Source organism: Eleutherodactylus coqui, chromosome 4, assembly GCF_035609145.1.
Source record: "Eleutherodactylus coqui strain aEleCoq1 chromosome 4, aEleCoq1.hap1, whole genome shotgun sequence".
NCBI classification, from domain to species: domain Eukaryota; kingdom Metazoa; phylum Chordata; class Amphibia; order Anura; family Eleutherodactylidae; genus Eleutherodactylus; species Eleutherodactylus coqui.
In genome coordinates, this window is record NC_089840.1 from 251,541,001 (window position 1) to 251,553,338 (window position 12,338).

At 41.6% G+C, this 12,338-nt stretch overlaps 1 protein-coding gene across 1 annotated transcript in view; it reads left to right on the plus strand.

Moving 5' to 3' along the window:
- Positions 1–10,110, plus strand: part of HOGA1 (4-hydroxy-2-oxoglutarate aldolase 1) — a 32,302-nt gene extending 22,192 nt beyond the window's left edge. The window contains exons 7-8 of the mRNA XM_066598836.1: positions 4,801–4,934; positions 9,880–10,110. Of these exons, the coding sequence (XP_066454933.1) occupies positions 4,801–4,934; positions 9,880–10,029 (284 nt within the window). The 3' untranslated portion in view covers positions 10,030–10,110. The remainder of the gene's footprint in view (positions 1–4,800; positions 4,935–9,879) is intronic.
- Positions 10,111–12,338: the final 2,228 nt, after the last annotated feature.

A 12,338-nucleotide genomic window follows, 5' to 3' on the forward strand; every position in this document is an offset into this window, starting at 1 on the left:
AGCACTTCCGCTATGATGCATGAACATACCCCTAAGCTGGCGAGTCACACAGAGGCATTCTGCTGTCATGATGCACCTGGCTGCTGGTTGTTGTCTCTGCTGGTCACCACACTTAATACTTCGCCCTCATTACCATTTTTTGCTAAACATTTGCAACTTTTCAAAAACTGAAATACGACCTCAGAAAGTTCATTCAAGTCCGACATTTCTAAACAATGTTAAAAACCTCTTTTTGGACATTTGCATTTTATGTAAAACTGTATTATCCAATGCTGGCGGGATACAAAGAGAGGAAAGCTGCATGCTGCTCCAACGCGAGAGGCAGAGGAATAAACCGCCTAGAAGATGTGGCAGGGGAACGGAGCAGATCTCAACTGGAGAAGCATTAAAAGGATTTCACAGCGTGATTCCCCAGCACCGACAACCTGATGTTACCCCGACCTGCTGCACACAGCAGAACTAGATGTTCCCTGGAGGTCTCCTGGGACACTACAAGAATGGGATTGCATAAGTATGTGACCCCTGTCTCTCCCACTCTGGGCAAGTGATCTGCATGGATTCCAGGAGACACAATGTCAGATGAACATGTGTGCATGCTATGAGGGGAATGGAATCTGTGCAGTCATCTTCACAGCTTATAAGCATCAGGGTCACCTCTATACCACCAACCGTGCTGCAAGACGCATAGCAGGAGTAGATGCTGGCAATGCCAGTATAACAGAATGTGCCAATTCATGTCCATATTCTTCTCTGTAAGAAGCAGTATTATAGTAGTTATATTCTTGTACATAGGGGGCAGTATTATAGTAGTTATATTCTTGTACATAGGGGGCAGTATTATAGTAGTTATATTCTTGTACATAGGGGGGCAGTATTATAGTAGTTATATTCTTGTACATAGGGGGCAGTATTATAGTAGTTATATTCTTGTACATAGGGAGCAGTATTATAGTAGTTATATTCTTGTACATAGGGGCAGTATTATAGTAGTTATAGTCTTGTACATAGGGGCAGTATTATAGCAGTTATATTCTTGTACATAGGGGGTATTATTATGGTAGTTATATTCTTATACATAGGGGGTATTATTATAGCAGATATATTCTTGTACATAGGGGGTATTATTATAGCAATTATATACTTGTACATAGGAGGCAGTATTATAGCAGTAATATTCTTGTACATAGGGGACAGTATTATAGTAGCTATATACTTGTACATAGGAGGCAGTATTATAGTAGTTATATTCTTGTACATAGGGGACAGTATTATAGTAGCTATATACTTGTACATAGGAGGCAGTATTATAGCAGTAATATTCTTGTACATAGGGGGCGGCATTATAGTAGTAATATTGTTGTACATAGGGGGCAGTATTATAGCAGTAATATTCTTGTACATAGGGGGCGGTATTATAGTAGTAATATTGTTGTACATAGGGGGCAGTATTATAATAGTTATATTCTTGTACGCAGGGGGTATTATTATGGTAGTTATATTCTTGTACATAGGAGCAGTATTATAGTAGTTATATTCTTGTACATACGGAGCCGTATTACATTCTTGTACATAGGGGGCAGTAGTATAGCAGTAATATTCTTGTACATTGGGGGCAGTATTATAGTAGTTATATACTTGTACATAGGGGGCAGTATAATAGCAGTAATATTCTTGTACATAGGGGGCAGTATTATAGCAGTTATATTCTTGTACATAGGGAGCAGTATTATATTCTTGTACATGGGGCAGTATTATAGTAGTAATATTCTTGTACATAGGGGGCAGTATTATAGTAGTAATTTTATTGTACATGGGGGCAGTATTATAATAGTTATATTCTTGTACATAGGGGGCAGTATTATGGTAGTTATATACTTGTACATAGGAGCAGTTTTATAGTAGTTATATTCTTGTACATAGAGAGCCGTATTATATTCTTATACATAGGAATCAGTAGTATAGTAGTTATATTCTTGTACATAGAGGGCAGTATTATAGCAGTTATATTCTTGTACATAGGGGCAGTATTATATTCTTGTACATGGGGCAGTATTATAGCAGTAATATTCTTGTACATAGGGGGCAGTATTATAGTAGTAATTTTATTGTACATGGGGGCAGTATTATAATAGTTATATTCTTGTACATAGGGGGCAGTATTATGGTAGTTATATACTTGTACATAGGAGCAGTTTTATAGTAGTTATATTCTTGTACATAGAGAGCCATATTATATTCTTGTACATAGAGGGCAGTATTATAGCAGTTATATTCTTGTACATAGGGGCAGTATTATATTCTTGTACATAGGAGGCAGTATTATAGTAGTTATATTCTTGTACGTTGGGGCAGTATTATAGTAGTGATATTCTTGTACGTAGGGGGCAGTATTATACCAGTTATATTCTTGTACATAGGGGGCAGTATTATATTCTTGTACATAGGAGGCAGTATTATAGTAGTTATATTCTTGTACGTAGGGGCAGTATTATAGTGGTGATATTCTTGTACGTACGGGGCAGTATTATAGCAGTTATATTCTTGTACATAGGGGGCAGTATTTTAGTGGTTATATTCTTGCACATAGGGGCAGTATTATAGTAGTTATATTCTTGTACATAGGGGCCAGTATTATTGCAGTTATATTCTTGTACATAGGAGGCAGTATTATAGCAGTTATATTCTTGTACATAGGGAGCAGTATTATATTCTCGTACATAGGGGGCAGTATTATAGTAGTTATATTCTTGTACATAAGGGCAGTATTGTAGTAGTTATATTCTTGTACATAGAGGGCAGTATTATAGTAGTTATATACTTGTACATAGAAGGCAGTGTTATAGTAGTTCTATACTTGTACATAGGGGCAGTATTATAGCAGTTATATTCTAGTACATTGGGGCAGTATTATAGCAGTTATATTCTTGTACATACAGAGCAGCATTATATTCTAGTACATAGGAGGCAGTATTATAGTAGTTATATTCTTGTACATAGCAGTATTATAGTAGTTATATTCCTGTACATAGAGAGCAGTATAATAGTAGTTCTATTCTTGTACATAGGGGGCAGTATTATAGTAGTTCTATTCTTGTACATAGGAGGCAGTATTATAGTAGTTATATTCTTGTACATAGCAGGCAGTATTATAGTAGTTATATTCTTGTACACAGGGGGCAGTATTATAGTAGTTATATTCTTGTACATAGGGGGCAGTATTATAGTAGTTATATTCTTGTACATAGGGGGCAGTATTATAGTAGTTATATTCTTGTACATAGGGGGTGATATTATAGTAGTTATATTCTTGTATATAGGAGGCAGCATTATAGTAGTTATATTCATGTACAAAGGGGACAGTATTATAGTAGTTATATTCATGTACAGAGGGGGCAGTATTATAGTAGTTATATTCATGTACAGAGGGGGCAGTATTATAGTAGTTATATTCATGTACAGAGGGGGCAGTATTGTAGTAGTTATATTCTTGTACATAGGGGGCAGTATAATAGTAGTTATATTCTTGTACATAGGGGGCAGTATTATAGTAGTTATATACTCGTACATAGGGGGCGGTATTATAGTAGTCATATTCTTGTACATAGAGGGCATTATTATAATAGTTATATCCTTGTACATGAGAGGCAGTATTATAGTAGTTATATACTTGTGCATAGGAGGCAGTATTATAGTAGTTATATTTTTGTACATGGAAACAAATATTGTCTCCAAGTCAACTTTCTTTCCATGAAACTGGAGAGGGGAATCTTGCATGGGATTACACCACCCAATAGCAAGAGGAAATAGGACAAGAAGGTATAGATAGAAGGTGTGCAGAGGAAGGCACACCAAACTCATGTTGCAGAGGGTATTTGGTCCCCTGTTTAGGGGGCTCTCAAACGAATGGATTCTCATTGCAGGCCCAAAAGTAGACAAAATTATTTTATATAGCACATAGTGGACCCTTTAACAGGTTTTGAATTGGGGTACAGAAGTTTTAAGTTATGCCTCAGAGGGCTGGATCTCCTCCAAAAATCCCATAGCATCTTTCTTCATGCTCTACATGCAGTTGTCTAATAGGATAGATGTTGCTGTGCTCTCATCTGCTTTACACTATGTGGTCTGTCTCACTTGCAGCAGCCGATGAGAAAGTTTTTGAAAACTCCACATGGAGTTAAACTATTTGATCTCCTCTCTATACAATCACTATGAAATCCACAAGGCTGCCCCTTCAGCCCTGCAATTATGTCTAATGAAGCAGAGCTAACGACCAGCTCATCTTCTGCAGAATATCATTGCTTCTGTTATGTTCAGAGAGGCACTAATAATACCGGCTATAATACAAACTCCATTAACTGCATAGTAAATTTTTAAAAGCGTTGTGTAGGTTTTTGGCAATTTACATGACGAAGACTTCACTAAAAGTCAATAATGCATTTTTCGGGTTATTACAGAACATTGCTGTTTCGTGACTCACAATTTGCATTTGGCTCAGTGACTTCCACACTGGCTACAATCACATCTTTGGGTCATTACTTAGTTTTAAGGTTTTCTTAAGTTGTTTTTTTTAAAGGGACTGTGTAAATTATCCAGGATTAGAAAAACATGACTGCTTTCTTTCACAAATAGCGCCACCCCTGCCCCAGGTTGTGTCTGGTATTGCGGCATATCTGCATTTAGGTGAATGGGGCTGGGCTGCAATACTAGACACTAGCTTCGGACAAGCGCTGTTTTTGGAATGAAGCAAGTATCTTCTAACATCCCACTACATATAGGGCTTTCTCTCTTTTCTCCATACAGGTGCAGTCGGAGGAGTTTGCGCTCTCGCTAACATCCTTGGTACCCAACTGTGTGAACTGGAGAGACTGTGTGTTGGCGGGCAGTGGCAGGAGGCAAGAAAGCTGCAGTATCGATTAATCGAACCCAATGCTGCTGTAAGTATGGCGAAACTTTCAGCATGTGACCATCCAAATGGCTAAATGCAATATCAAAATTCAAGTGAGATTGCCTGTCCACGGGATAGGTAATAAATGTTAGACAACTGAAACACCAACTGTCAGGTCTTGCAGTAGCATTTAAAAGGCCCTAAACGGGAAGGGGACTCTCTCTGTCACCCAAACAGCTCCCCCAGGGCTGCCATGTATTTCTGCCTATTAAGTCATGCCTCTGGCATGGCTTAATAGATTATTCACTTATGGTGTGAGAACATAGCGACAGAAATCAGTTTTGTGTACAACATAGAACTTTGGGATTACACCACGCAACAGCAAGAGGGAACAGAACAAGAAGGTATAGCAATAAAAAAAAACAAAAAAAACTGTTATCGCCATAATCATACTGACCCACAGAATAGAGAGAACATATCTTTTTGCACCATGAACACTGTTAAAACAAACCCCTCCCAAAATGGTGTAATTGTTTTTTTTATCTAACACCATTTAAAAATTTGAAACATTTTATATTGTGTATTATACGGTAAGTTGAATGATACCATTGAAAAATACAACTCGTCCCGCAAAAAAAAAGCCCTCATGTAGCTATGTCACTAGAAAAAATGAAAAGTTATGATTTTTTTGAAAGTGGGAAGAAAAGTGAAAATGAAAAAAAACAAAGGGCTGAGGTGGGTTGGGGTTAAAGGGGTCTTACAAAAATTGTAATGTCGATGACCTATGCTGTTGATGGAGCTCTAATTCCTAGCACCCCTGCTGAATAAAGGGTTACACATCCTTTCATTGTTTGCCCAGGCATAGCGCCATACACATGGTTGTGGCTGTGCCTGGTGCTGCAGCTTAACCCCATTAAGGCAAAAGCACAGCCACAGATTCATATAATAATAATCTTTATTTATATAGCAACAACATATTCCACAGCATTTACAAGCCAGGGAGAAACAAGACCATGCTAACATGAAGTAATCAATTGATGGAGACAGGAGGGGTGAGAGTCCTGCTCTAACGAGCTTACATACTACAGATAATGGGGTGATACAGAAGGTAAAGGGGCTGGAGATGTGCACGGTATGGTGGGGTGGAGAGTGTGGGATGCTATACACATAGAAAATGGTCAGGCCGTATAGTGGCTGAATCGGTATGACTGGAGGGGGCTGTTGATTACGTCTAACAGGAATTGCAGTCGGTAGGGCAGGGAGCATGTTATCAGGCGGAGTACTGAGGGGTTTGTTTTAGGAGATATGGTATGCCTCCCTGAAGAGGTGCGTTTTTAGAGCACGCCTAAAGTTTTGTGTGTCAGTGATTGCCCCAATAGCTTTTGGTGGCGTGTTCCAGAGGACTGGTGCTGTTCTGGAGAAATCTTGGAGGCAGGAATGAGAGGTTCAAGTTAAAGGGGCGCTTGGTCTGATTTTGTTAGTGGAGTGGAGGGCCCGGGCTGGGTGGTGGATTGAGATGGGGGAGGCAATGTAGGTGGGTGCTGCGCTGTGGAGGGCTTTGTGGATGAAGGTAGTAAGTTTAAATGGTATTCTGTATTTAACGGGCAGCCAGTGCAGTGACTGGCACAGGGCAGAGGCGTCTGAGTAGCGGCTGGACAGGAAGATGAGCCTGGCTGCCGCATTCAGGCTGGATTGGAGAGGGTAGAGTCTGGAGCGGAAGAGGCTGATCAGCAACGGGTTGCAATAATCGAGCCGGGAGTGGATGAGGGCAACAGTGAACATTTTCTAGCATGTCCACGGTGAGAAGAGGGAATATTCTTGTGATATTCTTGAGGTGCAGCTGACATGTTCGGTTTACAGAATGGATATAGGGGGTAAAGGAGAGATTGGAGTTGAATATAACCCCAAGGCAGCGGGCATGCTGTCCGGGACTTATGGTAGCGCCACACACTAAGATGGAGATGTCAAGTTGAAGTCTGTTAGTAGAGGGTGGGAACACCAGTAGGTCCGTTTATGAGAGGTTCAGTTTTAGGTAGAGAGAGGACATAGTGTTAGAGACAGCGGACAGACAGTCAGTGGCATTCTGGAGGAATGTTGCTGTGATGTCATGGTAAGAGGTGTATAACTGGGTGTCATCAGCGTAGAGATGGTACTGAAAGCCAAATCACCTGATGGTCTGTCCAATAGGAGCTTAGTAGATGGAGAAGAGTGGGCTGAGGGCTGATCCCTGGGGAACCCGAACAGCAAGGGTAAGAGGAGGGGGCCGAGGACTGATCCCTGGGGAACCCCAACAGCAAGAGGATAGGGAGGGGAGGTAGAGCTAGCAAAGCAGACACTGAAGAAGCGGTCGGATAGGTAGGAGGAGAACCAGGAGAGAGCTGTGTCCTTTATTCTATTGGAGCGAAGTGTGGCAGTGTTCCTAAGAAAACTCATTTTAGAGGTGCTGCCCCTTCATTCAGCAGACAGGGGAGCCAGGAGTTGGACCCCCCCCCCCCCACCAATGAAAAACTGATGGCCTCTTTTAAGGCTACACTTCAATATTGTAATCTCTAAGTAGCACAAAAAAAATGTCTGTGCTATGTAATATTGTCATAACTCAATGCCATGAAGGACCTTGCGTACATGAGGAGGAAACCTTAGACATTTTCAGAGCTGTATGTCTGATGCTTGGTAAGAAAATACCAGGCAGAACCTCTCCTGGAACCAAGACGGAGCCCGGTTGGCAGCACAGCTGGCATTTCTTTAAGTAATGAGATGTGCAGCTGTCCTCCTGGCTGCCATCCAGGTAACATAATGTAGCTGGGGTGGTTTTTTTCAAGGAAGATATGGCTATCCTGCCGGGGTCATTAAGTCTGCGGGAAGAGAAGGAAGAGCCAGAACGGGGATTAGTAATTACTGCACAGAATAACTTTCTCCATGTTTATTAGACTTTACATCATCCTGAGAATGTTCTGTCCAAACAGGGATTTTCCAGCAGTAATTTTTTTTTTAATGTAGAGATTAGTGTTGAGCCAACCGAACCAGTTGAAGCCTGTTTTGGGTTGAACTTTGCTGAAAGTTCGGTTCCTGTCAAACCTAAACTTCAGGCGGTTTGTCTAAGCTGAAGGTCGTGGTGTCCTAGGTTCAAATCTGATATCCGTGTGTCGTAATAAACACCTTTATTTAACTCCATGCAGATGTTGTCCTTTGGTCAGAGTTGAACCTAAGATCCCAATCTCAGCACTAAAAGACAATATTGCTAAGTGGTGAGCCACAGGAGAAGAGATCTTCTTTCTTCTCCTTCCTTTTCCTTCTTCTTTCTCCTCCTCCCTCTTCCTCCTCCTCCTCCCTCTTCCTTCTTTCTCCTCCTCCCTCTTCATCCTCCTCCATCTCCTCCTCCTCCTTTTTCCCCCTAGTCTTCTATCCCCTACTTCTCCCTCTTCCTTCTTTCTTCTCCTTCCTTTTCCTTCTTCTTTCTCCTCCTCCCTCTTCCTTCTTCTTTCTCCTCCTCCCTCTTCCTCCTCCTCCTTCTTCTGCCTCCTCTTCTATCTCTTTCTCCACCTCCCTCTTCCTCCTCCTTCTTTCTCCACCTCCCTCTTCCTCCTCCTCCCTCTTCATCCTCCTCCATCTCCTCCTCCTTCTTTTTCCCCCTAGTCTTCTATCCCCTACTTCTCCCTCTTCCTTCCTTTTCCTTCTTCCTTCTTTTTTCTCCTCCTCCCTCTTCCTCCTCCTCCTTCTTCCGCCTCCTCTTCTATCTCTTTCTCCACCTCCCTCTTCCTCCTCCTTCTTTCTCCTCCTCCCTCTTCATCCTCCTCCATCTCCTCCTCCTTCTTCTTCTTCCCCCTAGTCTTCTATCCCCTACTCCTCCCTCTTTCTCCTCCCCTTCCTTCCTCCTCATTTTTATCGCTAATGTTTCGGTTCAAACGAATTCAGACTGAACTTTTTTTCCGAAATTCAGAAAACCGACCCAACCAAAAACTTTTCAAAACTCCTCCCATGTCTAGTAAAGATGCTTCAGTCAATAAAAAATTAACAAATTATACAACTACTTGCCTAGCAATCCCCCAGTTTAGTTTTGCTTTGTTTCATATGACTTTAAAACAGTTCTGAAAGTTAGAAAGTAGTCTCCTATCCACGAATCTGCGGAAATCATGTGGATTTCTGATGTGGATTTTCATTTGTTGCAGCTGTGGATCCGCATGCAGGCTTTGCTCAATTAGGCCATGGGCAGACAAGTGTTTGTTTTTTTTCCGCGCCTATGTCCTATCTTTTTTAGGTGCGCTCTATTTTGCGCTTCAAATTCCGCGCATATGAACGCTTCTATAGGAACCCATTGGTTCTTTTAGAAGCGTGCATTATGTGTGCTCAAAACACTCGCTCGTCTGATCAAGACCTGAAAGGGGAAACTCCACATGCAGATTTTCCGATGTGCTATCTGTGTCAAGAAATTGCATGTCACTTTTTTCTCTATGATGACGTGGGTTTAAAGAATCTGTACCATAGAGATTAAGCAATGGGGGACTTTTGGATGCAGATTTCACTGCAGATTTGACATGGGTGTCAAAACCATAGCAAAATGGGCTGTGTGAGCATGACTTAATATGCTTCGCATTTTCCACACAACATTCTGCCAGAAGTATGCAGCACATGCGCCACATGTGATCGTACCCGAAAATGTATCTCTGCATAACTTATCTAGTAATAATTTTGAGCTCCGTAATGTTTCCTTCTCATACAAACCTAAAATCATATGAAGGGGACAAAGCTACAGTAGGTTGTAGTACCAGGTACAGCCACTAGTAGGAGTATGGAGCTGTGCCTGGTAAACCATAAATGACAGATGTTGTAGCGATCTCAGGGAACCCCACTGATCTGATATTGATGAACCAAAAAGCCCCTTTAAAAGGCTTTACAGCAGTTGTATCAGGAACAACCTTTGACCATAGGTTGTCACCAGTCCATTAGAATAAAACAAGACACTTTTTCCTAATCTTTACTTTCTACCTTATTTCCAGGTGACACGCAGGTTTGGGATCCCAGGCTTGAAGCAGGCCATGGAGTGGTTTGGATACCATGGAGGCAATTGCCGTTCTCCCCTTCTGCCACTGACGGAGCAGGAGCAGAAGGACCTGAGGAAAGTGTTTAGTAGTTATGGATGGCTTTAGCATGTCATGAAATCCAATATAAAGGAAATAACACTCAAATCCACAGTAAATCAAGTGCTAGTGAAATAAAAGTATACATCACGTTTTGTATATTATCTGGAGTCTGACTCAAGTTCATTCTCATGTAGTTAAGATTTACAACGTGGGTTTGAAAATGTGATCTGCAGAGGAGTAAATCTGCAACATACACTGAATGGCCCCTTTGGTATATCTTGACTTTAGTAAAGCATTTGACAAAGTATCTCATACCATCCTTATTGTAAAAAAAAGAAAAATATATGGGATTGACAAGGCAACTGTTAGGTGGATTTACAACTGGCTGAGTGATCATACTCAAAAAGTGGTCATAAATGGCTGCACATCCAAGTGGAAGAATGTATCAAGTGGGGTAGCACACGGCTCTGTCCTGGGCCCAGTGTTGGTCAACATTTTTATAAATGATCTGGAGGAGGGAATTGATGGGAAACTGACGACACAAAGCTAGGAGGGATAGCTAACACTAGGGAAGAGAAAGGGGATTCAAAAAAGATATAGAAAAGCTTGCACAGTGGGCAGCTACTAACAGAATGGTATTTGACAAGGAGAAATGCAAAGTCCTACATCTGAAAAAATTGGCCTAAGCAGCAACACATGTGAAAAAGACTTGGGTATACTAATAGATCACAGACTGAACATGAGTCAACAATGTGATGCAGCAGCAGAAAAGGCAAACAAAATTGTTGGATGTATTAAGAGAGGCACAGAGTCTGGATCACATGAGGTAGTTATCCCCCTCTACTCTTCCTTAGTCAGACCTCATCTGGAATACTGCGTCCAGTTCTGTGCACTCCAATTTGAAAAAAAAACATAGGCAAACTGGAGCAAGTTTTGAAGTTACCAAGATGATGAGCGGTCCGCTAATCATGTCCTGTGAGGAACGGTTAAAGATTCTGGGAATGTTCAGCTTTCAAAAAAGAAGGCTGAGAGGAGACTTAATAGCTGTCTACAAGTATCTGAAGGGCTGTCACAGTGCAGAGGGATCAGCCCTATTCCCTTTGCACAAGGAAAGACTAGAAGCAATGGGGTGAAACTGAAGGAGAGGACACACAAATTAAATATTAGAAGAAATGTTTTGATAGTACGGTTGAGTGGAACAGGTTGCCACAGAAGGTGGTGAGTTTTCCTACAATGGAAGTGTTCAAACAAAGGCTGGACAGACATCTGTCTGGGGTGATTTACTGAATCCTGCACTGAGCAGGGGGTTGGACCCGATGACCCTGGAGGTCCCTTCCAACTCTACCATTCTATGATTCTATGAATCGATAACCCCTGCCTGTCAGCTGGTAGAGGTGGAGTAATGATATGTGGAATGTTTTTTCTTGGCCAAAGGAGGTTCAACAAGCTTATAGATGGGAATCTCTAATAAAGTGCCTTTTTGGAGTATATTGTTGCAGATTTTTTGTATACAACAATTCTACCATGTCTGAACACACTCCTAGACAAAGGACCACTGCCTTGCTCTTACTGTAGTGGGTTATAAAGTCTCCTGATAGTCCATCTCTTGGTTACTAGGTCTAAGGCTTGGTTCGTGCTTACATTAATAGCATTCATAGGTGTTTCTGTCAGGCTTTCCAGAACTTTACTTTACTTATTACATTCAGGCAGGCCGTGGGGAAACCCCCTACCCGAATGCAACTCAAATATGGGCTGGCTGGAAAAGAAATGGGAAAGGGGAACGTGTATACATACTGAGCACCATAACGAAGTGCACTGCAAACGGTACTTGTGAGCAGACATCCAACAATGACTGACAAACACAAAAACACTTACCTAGAATACCAACACGCATAAACAGATGGAATAGCTAAAATACGTATGAGGTATTAGTTCGTATTTTGGCCAAGATACTTAAGCTCACGCGCCTGTGACAAGGGTCCTCGTTGTCTTCTGGGTCCCTACTCTAACAAGACAATAACCCCAGGAGGCCAGAAACCCTACTCAGATAACTCATACATACAGATTTATAACAGCAGCTAGTGTAAGTGTCCTCGCACCAAGGGGAAAGATAGTCACACATTGAACTGACGTAATGTGAACGGTGTCAGTCATCACCCACCTGACAACACACCTGACATCAGATATCCGGAGGCTGCACCTGTCAAAGGGGAAAGGAGAGGGGTCCACATAAGATGCAGACAGTGAATACAGGTGTCCAGACCATCCTCAGGGAAGGTGGGAGATATACTTCAGGCTAACATGCATAACACCAGATCTGAGTGGGAATGGATGAATAAATGACTGGTACCCTCTATTGAGAGGGACTGGTATTT